The sequence below is a fragment of the Rhinoderma darwinii genome, chromosome 11, assembly GCF_050947455.1.
Source record: "Rhinoderma darwinii isolate aRhiDar2 chromosome 11, aRhiDar2.hap1, whole genome shotgun sequence".
Lineage (NCBI taxonomy): Eukaryota > Metazoa > Chordata > Amphibia > Anura > Rhinodermatidae > Rhinoderma > Rhinoderma darwinii.
In genome coordinates this window covers 33597954-33617028 of record NC_134697.1, presented here as the reverse complement: position 1 = coordinate 33617028, position 19075 = coordinate 33597954, and the positions used below count along the sequence as shown (strand labels likewise).

Here is a 19075-nt window from a genome sequence, read left to right as displayed (position 1 = left end):
GCTTTCCTGCTAGCAGGCCGGCTAAATGCTCAGCAGTTTTCCGCAGCGGACTTTCTGGGCGAAAAACTGCACCACAGTTTGGTGCAGTTTATTGGCCGAAATTCCCTGCGGCCACCGGGGCGGATACCAGCTACTGCGGCCCGGTACCAAATGATCCGCGGCCCAGTAGTGGTCCGCCGCCAGGTGGTTGGGGATTACTGCTCTAGGGGGACTAATAAAATAAGTAATATACAGTTAATTTGTTTTTTTAAATGAATGTACATAAAAAATATTAAAAGTTCAAAAATTCCCCTTCAACCATTTCCCCCCTAAAGTAATGTAAAAAATGCCGTATAAAAAATTAGGTAAAACGCCAGAATTGTTGTTTTTAGGTTAAAGCTCCCCCAAAAAAAAATGGAATAGCAGTGGTAGCAATAAAAACTACAGCTCGCCCCACAAAAAAAATAAGCCCTCACACCGCTCAATCGATGGAAAAATAAAAAAGTTACGTTTTTTTTTCTCTTTAAATTATGCCATTAAAAACTACAACTTGTCCCGCAAAATACAAGCCCTTATACGGCTATGACGATGGAAAAAGAAATAAGTTATGGCTTTTGGAAAGCGGGAGGAAGAAACGTAAATGAAAAAAACAAAATGTGCCGCGTCACCAAGGAGTTAATCAATGTTTTTTTTCTGGTCTGTGATTGTGTTTCTTTTACAGGACAGCACACAAGAACCCCATGTTACAGGGTGACATTTTCACAATTGTCTACTTGCAGAAAATATATGGGATATGGGGATATAACGTGATTTATTTATTTTTTTAATTTAGTTATGGTTTTATTGGTGTTTGTCAAAAGTGTGAATACTGCCCTGGCAGCAAAAGGGATAAATAATGAGAAAAAACTATAAATACAGCAATTTTTTTATACATTCTCTAGGGAAATAAAAAGAAATCATACATGAAGGAATTTCTCTATAACGTTTAGCACTTCACTTGATACATAAGATAACGGAGATACTTTTCACAACCCAGAACAGTTTCTTTACTGACCCTGAAATAAAAAAGAAAAATATTTTCAAAATAAGGGAAACTATGTAACACTTTCCATACACAATCTATCTGTGCTGCTGGAACCCAGCGAGCTTCGCCTTCTGAGCTTATCTGTCCCCTCTAGGCTTCCGTAGCCGCTTTAGTTAGGGGACCATGTGACCGCGATGTCATCGGACGAGGAAGTACCTCTGTCAGCAGGGTGTACTGGGGGTGATGGCATCTTATAAAAAGGTAATGATACTCACGTCATGCTGTTCCGCTGTGATGTCAGGGCTGGTAACGGGATGACGGCGCGGCGGGGAGTGCGCTCAGGCTGAGGATCTGGTTGTTAGATCAGCCTCTGCCATTATCCTGTGTCTGCATTTAGGTGCAAATCATGGCTTATGTCGTGTCTGCAGCACATAACATATGGGTGATGACATTGCTGTATCCCTGGAGGCATAGATCTATTGTTAGGTATTTGGTGAGGTTTTTGGTGCCAAAACTAGTAGTGAATTAAAAAAACAAACAAACAAAAAAATAAATAAAATAAAAACTATCTTTCCTATATACCCCCCCCCCTCCCTTTACTTTCCACCCATGGTTGTGGCTTCAAAAACTGCATCAAAATTGCACTGTGTGAATAAGACATTATATTAATTATTGCTATATAACAACATATATATATATATATATATATATATACAACTACCTATTACAGCCATGAATATTCAGTAGATCCTATATGTGTATCATTGTGTACAGTAACCAGTATGTGGACGCTGTAGAATTGGTTGCTAGGTTCCTATATATATATATATAAGAAATTTTGTTTTGATTTTTTAAGGCGTTCACCTGTATATCCGTGTAATAACGTTTTGTCATCTCCATCAGAGTGGCCATAGACGATCTGATAAATAGATTTTTCCGCTGGTGCCGCAATGGAGATCTGTTTGGATGTGCTAAATAATTCTTCTCTGCCGCTTGCCGTGGTGTTTGTATGTGTGGCCCACTTCGGGCATTGGTCACCTGGTATATAGCCTCATAGAATAACGTGCAGGGTGATATTGGCGTTTAAATATGGCGCAGCCGCTGATCTACACCAGGTTGTACTGGTCTAGACAACTGTTTTTTTTCCTTACCGCATGCGACTTGCAAGCTGTTCCTGCTTTTCTGACACTTTGCAAGAGTGTGGAGGTCAAGACTCCCATTAAATAGCGGAATAAAGAGCTGGGCTTGTCCACCCGATACAGCAGAGTCTAAGTGCATCCGATTGGCTGTGTCCCAAGTAAATGAGGTTGAGCTGTGCCCAAACTGCAGTACCATCCACAGCCACATGGACTATAGCAGCGCTGTAGTGTCAGTAAATGGGGCAGGGCATGCTTTATGGCCGGACCCCATCGATCAAACATTGGGGGGCACTGCAGTCTAATGCATCATTGTGGATAACAGCTGATCAGGATAATTGGGGTTCCCTCCACCAACCCTATGGTCATTATCTGGCCCGCAGTGTTAGACGTGGGTATCCTGACCACCTACTGTATATGTTGTAGCAGGAATATAAGGGAGAAGGTAAAACATTGCTAACATTTCCCAATCATTAACTTTTTCATTACAAGCGGAAGTCTTGGCTGAATCTGTAATCACTTCTAATGCCTTTTTACTGTCTTTGTTTATTATCATTTAACTGTCAGTATTTTGCCTTCCACTTCTGAGCCGCTATAACGTTGAGATTTAATTAAGAAACATTGTATGTAAAGTGTGCGCTGCACGGGGCAAACAGGGAATTCTTCATATTTATTTACACTTGTGAGAATGCCCTGCACAAGAATATGACGACATGGTAAGATAAAGCGCAGTTCACATTAGGCAACAGACTGGGGGCAATTTACTAATCGTGGTACCACGCAGCATTCTGGCGGTGTGTAGTCAGTGGTGCGCACAATGCCACACATTTACTAATAATGTCTGAGAATTGGACCGCATAGACTTACACCAGGCAGTCAGAAGATGCGCCAAATGTATCAAAGTGGTGCACGGTGTATGATAAATTTGGCGCATCTTGCTAGACATGTTAGACATTTTCCTCTACCTTATACCACCTCTTGGTTAACTTAGTTTACGCCATTTTTTTGCACCAAAATTTTGGCGAATGACTGCACATTTTAGGTCATGCCCCTTTCTTCTAGACCGTGCCCCATTTTGTGCTAAATTATGCCCCCCAAACAGCTAATAAATGTGGCAAACAGCGTGTACGCCAGAATTCTGCCTCCGTTTGGATGATGAAATCTGCCCCATTGTATTTTTCAAGATGGCGCACACCAGGTCGTAATTCTTGTGTAAATCAATTGCTCCACTATTTTATTCTCCATTAGGCTGGATTCACACACCATTTTTGAACGTCTTTTGTGGCGTTTTTAATAGCGGTTTTTTTTGTTGCAGCCAGATGTTACTTTAAAGTCTATAGTAAAATACAAAATGCACTATACACAACTGCGTTTTGGTTTGTGGCGTTTTTGGAGGCAATTTTGTGGTCAGTGGCGTTTTTTTTCCAAGCACAGCCTGCTCTGGGTATGGTGTTTTTTCAGGTGTTTTTCCCATAGGCTTTTCTATAGGACTTAAAAAACGTCATAAAGAATGCATGTTACATTTTAAAGCTGGGTTCACACGACCTATTTTCAGACGTAAACGAGGTGTATTATGCCTCGTTTTACGTCTGAAAATAGGGCTACAATACGTCGACAAACATCTGCCCATTCATTTGAATGGGTTTGCCGACGTACTGTGCCGACGACCAGCTGTCAAACGACGACGCGTAAATTGACTGCCTCGGCAAAGAAGTGCAGGACACTTATATACATTATATGCAGGACACTTCTATACATTATATGCGGGACACTTATATACATTATATGCGGGACACTTATATACATTATATGCAGGACACTTATATACATTATATGCAGGACACTTATATACATTATATGCGGGACACTTATATACATTATATGCGGGACACTTCTATACATTATATGCAGGACACTTCTATACATTATATGCAGGACACTTCTATACATTATATGCAGGACACTTCTATACATTATATGCAGGACACTTCTATACATTATATGCAGGACACTTCTATACATTATATGCAGGACACTTCTATACATTATATGCAGGACACTTCTATACATTATATGCGGGACACTTCTATACATTATATGCGGGACACTTCTATACATTATATGCGGGACACTTCTATACATTATATGCGGGACACTTATATACATTATATGCAGGACACTTCTATACATTATATGCAGGACACTTCTATACATTATATGCGGGACACTTATATACATTATATGCGGGACACTTATATACATTATATGCGGGACACTTATATACATTATATGCGGGACACTTATATACATTATATGCGGGACACTTATATACATTATATGCGGGACACTTATATACATTATATGCGGGACACTTATATACATTATATGCGGGACACTTATATACATTATATGCGGGACACTTATATACATTATATGCGGGACACTTATATACAGTATATGCGGGACACTTCTATACATTATATGCGGGACACTTATATACATTATATGCGGGACACTTATATACATTATATGCAGGACACTTCTTTGCAACGTAATTTGAGCCGTTCTTCATTGCATTCAATGAAGAGCAGCTCAAGATTACGAGCGTCAAAGACGCCTCGCAAAATACGAGGAGGAGCTTTTACGTCTGAAATGACGCAGCTGTTTTCTCCTGAAAACAGTCTGTCTTTTCAGACGTAAAAGACACTTCTCGTGTGCACATACCCTAAGGGTATGTGCATATGTAGAGACCAAAAACGTCTGAAAATACGGAGCTGTTTTCAAGGGAAAACCACTCCTGATTTTCAGATTTTTTTTTAATCAATCGCATTTTTCACTGCGTTTTTAACGGCCGTTTTTGGAGTTGTTTTTCTATAGTCTATGAAAAACGGCACCAAAAATGGCTCAAGAAGTGACATGCACTTCTTTTTCGCGGCCGTTGGAACAGAACGCCATTTTTCGGGACGTTTACGGCTGAAAACACTCCGTGTGAACATACCTTTAGGGTCTATTCACACTGGTTTGCATTGTACGCCGGGAGTTTTTCTCAATGTACACTGTACCAATGACTGATTCCACTGTTTAGGCCTCTGATTGTCAGCTGTTTTTCAAGCAACTTGCGTTTTTTACGGCCGTTTTTGGAGCTGTTTTTCTATAGAGTCAATGAAAAACGGCTCAAGAAGTGACATGCACTTGTTTTTTAAAAACGGCTGCGTAAAAAAACGGCCTGTCGGAACAGAACACCGTTTTTCCCATTAAAATTAATGGGCAGATGTTTGGAGGCGTTCTGCTTCCGATTTTTCGGCCTGAAAAACGGCTGAAAATAAGCCGTGTGAACACAACGCTGGCATTTTTAGAAGCGTTTTTGATGCAGTTTAAATTGCCAGAGAAAAAGCTGTATTGGAAGGAGGGCTTATAGTTAGTAAGGCCTTATTCACACGAACGCGTTTCACGTCCGTGATACGCGCATGAAAATCACACTCGTCGCACGGACCTATGCAAGTCAATGGGGCCGTTCAGACATTCCATGTTTTTCACGCAGCATGCGTCCGCTGCGTGAAACTCACAGCATGTTCTATACTTGAGCGTTTTTTTGCGCATCACGCACCCATTGAAGTCAATGGGTGCGTGAAAATCACGGACAGCACACGGACGCACATCCGTGTGCTGTGTGTGATTCGCGCAACAGTTCAAGAAATTAAGGGAAAAATAAAACCACCTCCTTCATTTCATTTTCTAAACCTCAAAACCGCGTGTCATAAGGATGGCATGTGCGCGAAAATCACGCAGCCACGCATCAAACACTTATGACACACGGAACTGCAATGCGCAAATTGCACACAGTCGTGTAAATAAGGCCTAACTGGGAGAATCTATTAAGGCTGACGTGTCAAACACCTGTCTTAACCCCTTAGTGACCACTAATACGCCTTTTCACGTGAGTCACTAATGGGCTTTAGGCTAGGCTGACGCCTTTTCACGTCAGCCTAGTCTAAGTCCTGCACGGGTCTCCCGTGCAGGCAGGAGCCGGGGCTCTGCTGTCTGATGACAGCTGAGCTCCTGCTCCAACGCCCGCGATCGAAGTTTACTTCGATCGCGGCCGTTTAACCCGTTAAATGCCGCCGTCAATAGCGACCGCGGCATTTAACTTTGTTTACAGAGGGAGTGCGCTCCCTCTGTCACCCATCGGCGGCCCGCGAATGCAATCGCGGGTCTCCGATGGGCTGTCATGGCAGCCGGGGGCTTGATAAAAGCCCCCAGGTCTGCCCTGGACATATGCCTGTTAGGACACGCCGGAGGCACGTCCTAACAGATTGCCTGTCAGATTTACACTGACAGGCAATAATGCTCTGGTATACGAAGTATACCAGAGCATTATAGCAGCGATCGGAATATCGCACAGTAAAGTCCCCTAGTGGGACAAATAAAATCAGTCATCAAAGTGAAATAAAGATTATTAATAAAAAGTACAGTAAAAAAATAAATAAAACCATTTTTTTCCATAAAAAGTGGTTTTATTTAGTAAAAGTGTAAAAAAAAAAAAAAAGTAAACATATGTGGTATCGCCGCGACCGTAATGACTCCATTAATAAAGTTAATATGTAATTTAAACCGCAAAGTGAACACCGTAAAAAAAAAACGCAAAAAACCATGGCGAAATTGCAATTTTTTCCCATTGCCCCCGAAAAAAGTCATAATAAAAATGAATCAATAAGTGCCATGCACCCCAAAACAGTACCATTCAAAACTACGTCTTGTCCCGCAGAAAACAAGCCCAAAAAATCACTACATTGATGGAAAAAAAAAAAAATTACGGCTCTTGGAAAGCGACGATGCAAAAGCAAATAATTTTAGTTCAAAAGTGTTTTTATTGTGCAAAAGTTGTAAAACATAAAAAAACCTCTACATATGTGGTATCGCCGTAATCGTACCGACCCATAGAATAAAGGTAACATGTTAATTACGTCGCACAGTGAACGGCGTCAATTTAAAAACGGATAGAACAATGGCGGAATTTCAGTTTTTTTTTATAATCCCCCCCCAAAAAGGTTAATAAAAGTTAATATAAAAATTATATGTACCCAAAAATGGTGCTATTAAAAAGCACAACTAATCCCGCAAAAAACAAGTCCTCATACAGCTATGTAGACGAAAAAATAAAAACGTTATAGCTCTTTGAATGCGACTATAGAAAAACGAATAAAATAGCTTGGTCATTAGGGCCTAAAATGGGCTGGTCACTAAGGGGTTAAATGAATGTACTTTGGCGGATAATGCGCCAAATATTTTAAGAGGTGCTCACCTTTTAATATATTTGGTGCATCTTTGGCTGTTCGTGTGACAGAAATTCATACCTATGCCTGCATTGGGCAGGTGCAGATTTGCACCGTAACTTACGCCAGTTTCTGCTATAAGTTATGATAAATCTGCTCTGGTGCAGGCCCGGACCCCTTTGGCTAAGCCCTGCTCCTTTTCTGCGTCACTTTCAGAAAATGGCGAGAAGTCGCAAATTTTAACCTCGCCCATTAGATTTCAAATGCCACTAAAATGTAATGGATAGGGTGCAGGCAAAACGAATACTTTGTGCTATACCACGTGCCGGGTCCGAGGGGGCGGTGCGTGACACCAGACATGAGATTCTTTGTAAGAGCTCATGCACACGACTGTTTGCATCAGTTTTCATTTTTTTTTGCGGATAGCATACTGAACTATTTGGGCTGGATTCACACGAGCATGTTCAGTCCGTAATGGACGGACGTATTTCGGCCGGAAGTCCCGGACCGAACACTGTGCAGGGAGCCGGGCTCCTAGCATCATAGTTATGTACGACGCTAGGAGTCCCTGCCTCGCTGCAGGACAACTGTCCCGTACTGTAATCATGTTTTCAGTACGGGACAGTAGTTCCACGGAGAGGCAGGGACTCCTAGCATCGTACATAAGTATGATGCTAGGAGCCCGGCTCCCTGCACTGTGTTCGGTCCGGGACTTGCGGCCGAAATACGTTCCGTCCTTTACGGACTGAACATGCTCGTGTGAGTCCAGCCTTTGTATTTGAATCATTTCTATGGGGCGATGCACACATCCGTTTTTGTTTTTTTGCGAATCTGTGTGTCCTTCCGCAAATTATACAACAGGTCCTATTCTTATCCATATTTGCAGTCCGTCTCACCCATTCTAGTGTATGGATCAGCAAAAAAAACTGACCGCACATGGATGCTACTAAGTCGTGTGCATAAAGCCTAATTTGTTCTTTGAATCCCTAAGTCTTGCACCACCCTTCAGGCCTTGCATTAAACCTAATATAATGAGACCAAAATGTCTAAAGGTCCTTTTACACGGCCCGATGTGTACTGTGGAGACGAGCACTGATCTATGAGACCGTATCGATTGCCGCTCGTTTGCTCCTTTCAGAAGGAGCAATAATTGGTAATGTGTGGGGACAAATGATCGTTCGTCCCCATACATTCCTTTGTTGTCGGCAGCACATCTTCCTTTTTTCACAGGAGATGCGCTGTTCATTAGCGACCATTTTATCAGCCACATAAATGAGCAGTTCTGCCGATGAACAAGTGTTCTCGTTCATCGGCTGATCGTTGCCCTGTTCACACAGGGCAAGGATCGGGAACAAGCGTTTATATGAGCACTCATTTGCTGATCATTGGCCCATTTAAAAGGGACTTTTAACAACTGGCCTTGTGTCCCAGCAACCAATCAGAGCTCTGCTTTTGTTTACAAGACTGCTCTGGGAAATTGAGAAGTGCCCTGTGATTGGTTGCTATGGGTAACAAGTGTATGTCCACTAGCCACAATTGTATGCTTCACTTTATGGGTATGTTCACACGCAAACTCAAAAACGTCAAGGGAAAACAGCTTCTGATTTTCAGACGTTTTTTTTAAGCCACTCGCGATTTTCGAGGCGTTTTTTACGTCCGTTTTTGGAGCTGTTTTCTATAGAGGCAATGAAAAACGGCCTGCACTTCTTTTTCGTGGCCATTTTTTTAAGCTGCAGTTTTTCAAAACGGCGGCGTAAAAAAAACGGCCCGTCGGAACAGAACGTCGTTTTTCCCATTGAAATCAATGGGCAGATGTTTGGAGGCGTTCTGCTTCTGATTTTTCGGCCGTTTACGGTCCGAGAAACGTCCAAAAAGAGGCCGTGTGAACATACCCTATCAGTCATGTAGTGTTTCAGCGGAGATGAGATTCTTCTTCTAGTGCTGGAAGTTCTGATGATTGAGGGATTAATTGATGTGTTAACCACAGGAAACAGCCTGTGAGCTCTCCTTGAGGTTGACCGAAGTTATGCGCTTCACATAGAAAGTGTTAATGCTGCCGAGACTGACTTATTAATCGTTAATTCGCAGCGTGTGGATAAAGTAAGTTCTATTCTGTCCTGGCGTCAACCCTTCTGCGGCGCTGACCAAAATTATTATGGCAAAGCCTATTCGCTGCACGGTGAACATTTTATATAAAAGGGTTTTTGAGAGTGAGAATGCAATCCCACCAATCCCTAGCAGACCCTAAAATAGTGGCGTCACACCACATCGTGTGACTGTGGCGTCAGACGCTGCACGCTGCTACGGATGCCACCTCGCCAATGATGGACTTGGGTTGTGTGGGATCACCAGTAGAAATGTTTTTGATTGATCGTCCTCCAGAACATGTGCACATCCACTTTTAATCGCATTGTAAACGATATCATTATACACACCGGACATGTAATCAATAAAGTATTATAGGTTATTTGTGAATCAATCCCAAAGAAAAGGTCTCTAATGGCAAGGAAAGGGTGTTTTCTGCTGGTCCCTGTTGGGTCATCTTGTGTTAGGAGTCCGTTATTGTACCAGGACTTGGGACTACTGAAGGATCCTCTGGTGGGCCATTCCGACCCGGCTCAGCACTACTTTTAAAACGAAACAGAAGTCTGTGGGTGGAGGGATTCATAAGATAAGTATATATGGATGTTTTTATATTCCAGGCAGCCTTTCTTTGAAAACCCAATTACACCCTCTAACATTCCTTTTATCTCGGGTAAACGTTTGATTGTATATTATGTAACTACATGATCAGATATTCTCTTATATATGAACTTACGGCGACTGTAGCTGCATGTGCTCAAACAGTGGTCACCCAAACAGGAAGAAAACCTTTGAGAGACTGCGCCTCTTCCAAATAAAGCTGAGAGGAGCGGAGCACATTACAGATCACCACAGCCTAGTCTTCTAGCTAGCAAGAGGACCAGAAAACTCACATAAAGTCGTTCTAAGGGGGAGTTCACACGGAGTCTTTTGACAAGTTATTTTACGTGGAAACCGCGTCGAAAACGCACAAAAAACGGCCGAAAATGCCTCCCATTGATTTCTAAAAAGAAGGGACATGTCCTATCTTCGGGCGTTTACGCCTCTGACCTCCCATTGACATCAATGGGAGGCAGAGAAAGCGTATGTCGTGGCGTTTTATGCCCGCGGCGTTCAATGGCGAAAGACGCCGCGAAAATCGTCATACAGGCAGCGGAAAATCTGCCTCAAAATTCCAAACTGAATTTTGAGGCAGATTTTCCTCCTGCAAAAAAAACTCAGTGTGAACCCAGCCTTAGGCTATGTTCACACGGAGTATTTTGGGGGAGGAATATCTGCCTCAAAATTCCGTTTGGAACTTTGAGGCAGATATTCCTCTCCCTGCACGCCGATTTTCGCGGCAATTATCGCGCCGTTTTTCGCCCGCGGCCATTGAGCGCCGCGGGCATAAAACAGCGAGAAATACGCTTTCTCCTGCCTCCCATTGAAGTCAATGGGAGGTCAGAGGCGGAAGCGCCCGAAGATAGGGCATGTCGCTTCTTTTTCCCGCGAGGCAGTTTTACTGCTCGCGGGAAAAAGACGCCGACGCCTCCCATTGAAATCAATGGGAGGCGTTCTCGGCCGTTTTTGCCGAGTTTTGCAACGCGGTTTCCGCGTCAAAAAACTCGGCAAAATACCCCGTGTGAACATAGCCTTAACTCCCCCCCTTGTGCCTATACATTTGTTTTCTAAACATTGAGTGCCCATTGAATTCCATGTTCTGTTCATGTAATGTATAAATGTGCTCGGTCCTCCAAAATCGCAGATGCTCTTTTTCCCAAATAGGTTTTCTAAACTCAGCGACTTATTTGTATCACAAACTTAAAAGTACATATTTTGGGTATAACGACCACGTTTTGCCTTGAATAGTGGCGCTACCTGTGCTGTACTGGATTCACACGACCGGGTCGTTCCCGAGCCCGAGTATCGGCCGGTAAAATCTGCCATTTTGCCCGGCCGGTTTGCATTAAGTTTTGCATCCGTGCCGGGCCGGGCAGATCCGGACAGTGACATCAGCGGCAACTCCTGAAGGGGAATCCCCATGTATTCGGGGATTCCGCTTCAGGAGTTTCCCCTGATATCACTGCCCAGATATGGACAGAGACATCAAGCGCTCTGTCCAGGAGCGGAATCCCCGAAAACACGCGGATTCCGCTCCTTCAAGGAGCTAAAGTGCGGCTAGCACATAGCAGAGCGGGGAGATACCTCCCCGCTCTGCTATAGTGGCGTCACTACAGTAGTAGCAGCCGCAGCAGCTGCTAGCGGCGCCATCGAAGGTGTCGCTGGGCCAGGGTGCTTTTAAAACAAGCAGGGGAAGGGAGCCAGCGCAGCGCTCCCTTCCACCTGCTGTACACCCCGGCCCTGCCACACAGTGTACAGCGATTCCATTAGTCAGAATGGCATCAACTGCTCCTCCTCACATGCACTCTGCGCTGTGAGGAGGAGGAGGAGATAGAGCGCAAGCGCCAGAAAACCCGGCCATCACTCGGGACACATCCTGGTGATGGCCGTGTATTACCCGGCCCCATAGACTTCTATTGGAGCCGGGCGGCCGGGTACCCGGGCGAAGATAGAGCATGTCCTATTTTTTGACGGACGGTTTTCCCGGCAGTCAAAAAATCGGTCGTGTGAATAGCCCCATTAGGGGTCTATTATTCCTAATGCAGCCGGTTGCCGGCCGATTTATGAACGGCCGGGAAACCCTGCCGTGTGAATGAGGCCGTCGGAGTGGGAACGTCTTGTGATGATAATGGATGTTTCATGGCTGTGTCTGCTGCTCCATAAATACAACTCAGGCCACTTTGACTTAGGCTTGCACTCATTTTGTATTGATGTGGGACCCTGAAGTGTTAGAAGTACAGGGGGTCCTTTGATCCCCATTGTGCCAAGCAGAGCAGCCAGTGGTGGATGAGAAACAGAGCTGAGAATTTTGTAATTTTTTTTTTTTTCCTTTTTATTAAATATGTAAATGTTTTAATTTTGTACTTTGGTCTGATCTCTTTTTTCTTTTTTTCAATACGTAATAAAATAATTCTTTATAACAGATGGAGAAAAGCACCGCATTACTATTTCATGGGCGCAGCTCCTCTTTATAGGTGATAACCGGCAAGTGTCTTTTATTTACCACAAGTGGTAAGACAACTGTCGCCAGGCCATGAATGGGGGGACTCAAGGGGCATCCTGTATTGTCTAATCCATTTCTCATTGGAATTTGATTTTTAGGGAAGACAGCTGCACCCCATTTCCTTTAACCAGGGAATTAGGTTACAGCATTCTTTACAATGAATGAGCCTGGCATTAGTATAGCACGTCTGACTAAACGACATTGTGGCCACATTTATGTTTGTTTCGTGATTTCATGTAGAAATATTTACGTGTGGATTTTTTTCTTATTATTAGCTTATGGCCGGTGCGACACACAGACGTTTGCTGAATTGAATAATCTATGGAGGAGAAAAAGAAGACTACTTTTTAAAATCGCTGCCAAATCTGATAAAGCGGCGATATAAAGTAAACAAAATAAATATCGATAGTGCTTCAATTGGTAATCGTGATGTATATATTTTTTATATATATTTTTACTGCATACTTTTTATTAGGTAAGAGGTTCGTGAGCTTCTCGGAGCTCCACTGATCAGATGAGGGGGTCCTTATACCTGAAAATTAATTTTAAAACATCGTGAAAAACAAAGATCCTCATTTATCATGACTGGAAACTGGCTTGCGTTCGAAGCTCCATCACAAAGTGCGGCAGATTTGGCGCTATAACACTGCATGCAATACTATTTTTTCCGTCAAAATGAAGGAACCCTAACAGATCCCATTGTAAGTCAATGGTGTACGGTGGGTGCCATCGGTAACCAGCAAAGTGTCATGGCTTCCTTGAACAGAGAAACTAACCTAGTTACCCACAGCAACCAATCAGAGCTCTGCTTTTATTTATTAGACAGCTCTGGAAAAAATGATGCTGTGATTGGTTGCTATAGGTAACGAGGCCAATTTTTCTGTTAGTATTGATAAATGAGGCCCATTGTGACCACATTACTCCTCCCACATTATATTATTAGGTTAGGCTTCATGCACACAACCGTGCCCGTAATTATAGCCGGCCGTTTTTCCGAGCTGTGCTCCCATTATAAAGCATAGGAGCATGTTCCGTAAAATTAAAAAATAGGACGTCCTATTTTTTTCGGCAGGTTTCTATGGCACGGACACCCTCCCGTAGACATACAGAAAGGTGTCCGTCGGCCATAGAAATTAATTGGCCCGTAATTACGGGCAATTTTACGGCCATGTGTATGGGGCCTTAATATTTATTATTATGCACATCATAGCATTAACGGCTCACGATGCAGTACCAACATAAATAAAGCCATATTCGCCCCGTTCCACCGCTGCCCCGTCTCCCTCCTGTCTCTACGTTCTGCCGCAGTGATGACGTGTCGAGACATCACCAATCATTGGCTGGAGTGTAGTGGGCCACCGCTTCGGCCATTGATTAACTGCAGTAGTCACGTGTTGCCGTGACGACACGTCATTGCTGCAGCAGAAAACTGAGACTGGCGGGGGACTGGGCAACAGGTAATATAGCTTTATTTTATGTTGATACCAAAGTATGTGCTGGACAACCCTTTTTAGGGCTCTTGTGCAGACTGCCGTATTATATATCAGTGTAATGTGGATCCGTTATAAGAAGACACCTGAAACTTGTTATGGGCACATATTGTACCTCCTTGTGCCTCTGATTTTAAATGGAAGCATGCAGAGGTTCCACATCACATTTGGCTAATTGAAGTCCAAAGTATATATTTGCATACAACATAAGCGGTCATGCACACATGTATTATGGCTCTGTACAGCCTCCGATTAGTACTCCGTTATAATACAGCATCTAGAGAGATGTATGGGGCCTTATGCCTCATGCACACAGTAGTGTGCGCCGGCCGGGTGCCGTCAGTGATCCGTGGAAAGATGGAACATGTCCAATCTTTCCATGGATCGGAGAATCTGGTCCATTTCACGGACCCAATTCATATACTAAAGTAAATGGGTCCGTGAAAAACGGCCCGAGTAGCACTCGGTCATGTGAAACTGCACCGATTGTACCTCCGTATGCCTCTGATTTAAAATTGAGGTTGTGGCGTTCACCATCGGATGCCGTACTACACATGTATTCTTCTCTAGAAGAATTGTTTCTAGGGGAGAATATATTTGTTATACGATTTCATATGGAGGTACTATGTGATGTTGCCTACGACGCTCCGTGTGCTACTGTATAGACTGGTGCCTGAAACTATACAACCGTGCACTGTAAGGTTCCCATAGGCCCCTAATTATTATTTTTTTAATTGTTACAGAATAGCGTCGCCTGGCAGAAAAACACTTGGTTCACATCTCCTCGGAGTCTTTCGTTGGAGGTATATGTCGGGAGTATTACCCAACTTATACCTCCGATGGAAGGCTTTATTTGCCATTTTGTATAGGCATACAGTGGCATAAGTCGCACACCCCATCTCGTGTCCATGGGCTATTTGTGGTATTGCAGCTCAGCCCCATTCACTTCAAGTGAGTTGAGGTACAACACCAGTCACAACCAATGGACAGGTGTGGCGCTGTTTTTGAAGGTAGAAGCCACGTTTTTCTGTTTATGGACTACCCCTTCAATTATTGGCCATGTGTTGCTATGTTCAAACTTAGGTTTATATAAACTGCAGATGTAACTCAATTTCTGGCTTTGCTTTGCAGGTTTCCTAGTGCACAGTGAAAGTAGGTCCATGTTCCACGTCATGCTCATTCCTGGGCTGCCGTCCATGGCTGTGTGTGCTGGTAATAATAGAAATCTATAACGAGCCCTTGTGGATATATGAGGTTATGTGAAGACACATGGCTTATGTGGTGTTGTCTCTGTAATGCTAATAACATGTTTCTTGTCACATAGCGGGCACGGTCCATCGCTTGTTGTCCTATCACTGATGACAGTTGTGGCCTCGGCAGTGGCATTCGTAGAGCTTGTCGGTTCTAGTTTGGCAGGATTTTTTTTAGCTTTCATTGCTTGTACTATGCGGGCAAAATGGTTATGGCAGATGGGCGTTCCAAGTCTCTTGCTGGCTGTGCAGGGACCTAGGATTTGGTTGCATGTGCAGATGGATAAAGACAGAGGTTTTCTTTAACGATAGTAAACTACTTGGAGAGGAACATAATGCTTTATAAATGTATGCACTTAAAAAAAAAAAAAATCACCAAAATGTTACATAATTTACCAAACTGAAAGACCTAGCCTGGGTGGGTATTACAACTAAAATGAGTTCTTCTTAAAGGAGTTGTCCAGGCGGGGGTCAGTTTTTATACTGATCACTGATGACCTATCCACAGGAGATGTCATCAGTATATGGTCAGTGAGGGTTCGACACCCAGACCCCGCACCAAACAGCTGTTCCGGCCGCCGGAAGCGTAGCAGTGTCTGTGCCTTAAGCAGAAGACTCAAAAAGTCTGGAAATACGGAGCTGTTTTCAAGGGAAAACAGCCCCTGATTTTCAGAAGTTTTTTAAGCCACTCACGATTTTCGCTGCATTTTTTACGACCGTTTTTGGAGCTTTTTTTCAATAGAGTCAATTAAAAACCGCTCCAAAAACGTCCCATCGGAACAGAACACCGTTTTACTCATTGAACTCAATAGGCAGATGTTTGGAGGCATTCTGCTTCAGATTTTTCGGCTGAAAAATTCTGCAGCGGATTTCACGAATATGTTAAACATACTTTTTCTTTTCTTTAACGTGGGAGCCTATGGGTGACGTATTCCACTCTATGGATCCATCACAAGCATCCGTTAAATGGATAAGTCATGAGCTTTTCAATAGCTTTTCATGATGTATCCTTTAATCAGATACCATTATAGTCTATGGGCGATGTATGCGTTAAAGGGCAAGTAAACGTTCGACAAACTTCTGACATGTCAAGTTTTGATTGGTAAGGGGGTCTGAGCACGTTTAGTTACCCTTTAAACAGATGCCCGACAGTGGCATCCGTCATCCGTAGGCTTTATTGATGTTTGTTTAACGGATACGCCATGAACTCTCCTGACATTTCCTATGTTTAATGTATTCCTTGGGTGCTTTTGGTGGGGTATATGTCAAACGTAGGCCAAAAAGAACGTAATGTTAAGGCCTGCGTCACACCGCTGTGTTCGAACCGTATGTCGGCCGTATTTCCCGGACCGAACACAGTTCAGGGAGCCGGATTCCTAGCTTCATAGTTATCTATGATGCTGGGAGTCCCTGCCTCCTTGCGGGAATAATGTCCCGTACTGTAATCATGTTTTCAGTACGGGACAGTAATCCCGCGGGGGGGGGGGGAGTGACTCCCAGAATCATAGATAACTATGATACTTGGAATCCGGTTCCCTGAATTGTGTTCGGACCAGGAAATACGCCCGACGTACGGTCTGTATATCACGGACCAAACATGGCGGTGTGAAGCAGGCCGAGCATAGCATTACTCTGTCAATGTGGCACCACAGTTTTTTATCTTATTGGTGTAGTTGTAGGGCTCAGCAGTTACTTAGAATTGGGTCAGTCCTGTCCATTTCATTACATAGTAAATGTTGAGTACACATTGAAACTACCCAGGTGTTACAACACTTACTGTAGTTTTAATGAAGACGTTCCTATCAGGGAACATATATAGTTTGTTACCTCCAACATCTGTTATTTTACCAGTTTTTTTTGCCAGTAGAATATGTTGTCATTGAGATTTCTTCCTTGGTAACACATTCTCCGAACAGAACACTAATCCCTAGTTGGAATCTGAAGTGACTATTTCAGAAAGTTCCTGTTTAATTTCACTTTAGCTACCCTCTTGGGCACTTGCCAGCACCCCCTCTTATATGCTTGGAGTGGGCACCTGTTATGGATTTGAGCAGACATGATGTTAAGACGTGTAAGTACCACCTCGTGTTAGGTGACCCTGCCTGGTTGTTCACAGCATCTCACATGTTCCTACTGCGTAAACTGTACAACATGTGCACCAAAGTGGCTGTAAGTGCAGAAGGGTCTAGTTGCAAAGATGGTTCACTATACTCATACTAGACTAGTGGTTTGCATTAATTTTAGTTTAGATACTACGGAGTGAGAGGTCATTGGTCCTCCTTTCTATTATTTTCCACAGATTATCAATTTATTAAACTGTTCACAAATAATATATCTTTGGTGTAAATGTCCCTATTCTCAAGTATGAAACGCACAGACGGGCAAGAAAGTCCTTGCATTGGTTTCCACAACTATGGGGTGTTTTACTGCTGTCCATGGACAACCGTGACCTGCTGCATAATGTATATGTTGAGCCAGGAGTGTGGCATGTGCCAGGGGGACACCAAAAATCCACTTTGCCTTGGCCAGGGTATTTAGATACAGGACTGAGGCATGGAACTGTATCTTTGCCCCGGGTAAATAAAATCCTAGCTACGCTTCTTTGATCATCAGATCTATGGCCATATTGGGTGCTTCTGGCTGTTTGGTCCAATCGGTTTACTTCTAGTCTGTATCTTCAAGATGAGTGTAATCACGCTGTACCAGGTGGCAGTCGTCTACTGATGCCCTTGTACAGACTGTACAGTTATTATCCCCTGCCCATTTTTTACTGTATTTTAACTTATCGGCTACGCTATTGACCAATTTTTTCCATTTAGTAAGCCCTATAGGGTGTAATTTCTTTGGTTTCGCACCAAACAATTTAACCCTTAACGGAGTTGTTTGAGAGATAAACAAACCAAGCAGGGTGCAGGAAATGTTAGATTATATGTTACGATTCTGGCATATGTGGACCCACTAGGCCGCTCCGCCATAGCAAAGTGGCAGCTGACCAAGCAACAGTCAATGCAAAAGTCTTAGCACAAGAGTACCTGTATGAGAGTCCAGACAGACACGAGATGTAGCAGACGCTGGCAGATGACGCTGGACGTGGCAGGTGGAACAGACATGACTCCAACACTAGACTTCAGCTCAGGAACAGACACGACTCCAATACTAGACTTCAGCTCAGGAACAAACACAGTTACCGGATGCAGGATAAGGGAAACAGGCTACGGAAACACTGGGAACAGGATACAACTAAGGGACCATTTGCTTAACTAACATGGAAAGACAACAACAACGCTCAGGCAAGGAGAGGAAGGGCAGAGCCCTTTTTAAAGTCCAGGGTGTAATGGGATTGGCTGGGGAAACTTACACGGGTGTGCACGCTGGCCCTTTAAGGCCAGGAGTGAGTGTGCGTGCACCCTATGGGACACAGGAGAGTTTCATCCACGTGTGCCGGCGTCTCTGGGGTGGGAGACAGCGACTGTGGGCACAACATTATATAATATAAAGACATTACTAGCCTATTAAATTCCCCGCCAATACTACAATGGTCCCTGCCAGTCTGTTTATTCTCTGTGCCCTACATCTGCATGATCGCTGCAGCCAATCACTGGCGTCAGTGGTCACATCTGTACGTGCTAGCATTACTGAGGCCAGGGACCACCGGCAGGGACCACTGGAGCATCAGCACTGGAGCATCAGTCGCTTTAACAACTGAGTAATGTTTTCTTTTTTATTTATTTTTTCATT

General features: G+C 43.6%; 1 protein-coding gene across 12 annotated transcripts in view; it reads left to right on the top strand.

Moving 5' to 3' along the window:
• Positions 1–1175: 1175 nt before the first annotated feature.
• BTRC (beta-transducin repeat containing E3 ubiquitin protein ligase) overlaps positions 1176–19075 on the top strand; it is a 182209-nt gene continuing 164309 nt past the window's right edge. For 3 of the 12 annotated variants that reach the window (XM_075841042.1, XM_075841037.1, XM_075841043.1), the window contains exons 1-3: positions 1176–1264; positions 12873–12983; positions 15219–15299. In XM_075841042.1, coding sequence (XP_075697157.1) covers positions 15248–15299 — 52 coding nt within the window. In that variant the 5' untranslated portion in view covers positions 1176–1264; positions 12873–12983; positions 15219–15247. The remainder of the gene's footprint in view (positions 1265–12872; positions 12984–15218; positions 15300–19075) is intronic. The other 9 variants (XM_075841046.1, XM_075841041.1, XM_075841039.1 and 6 more) reach the window with 5 other exon arrangements.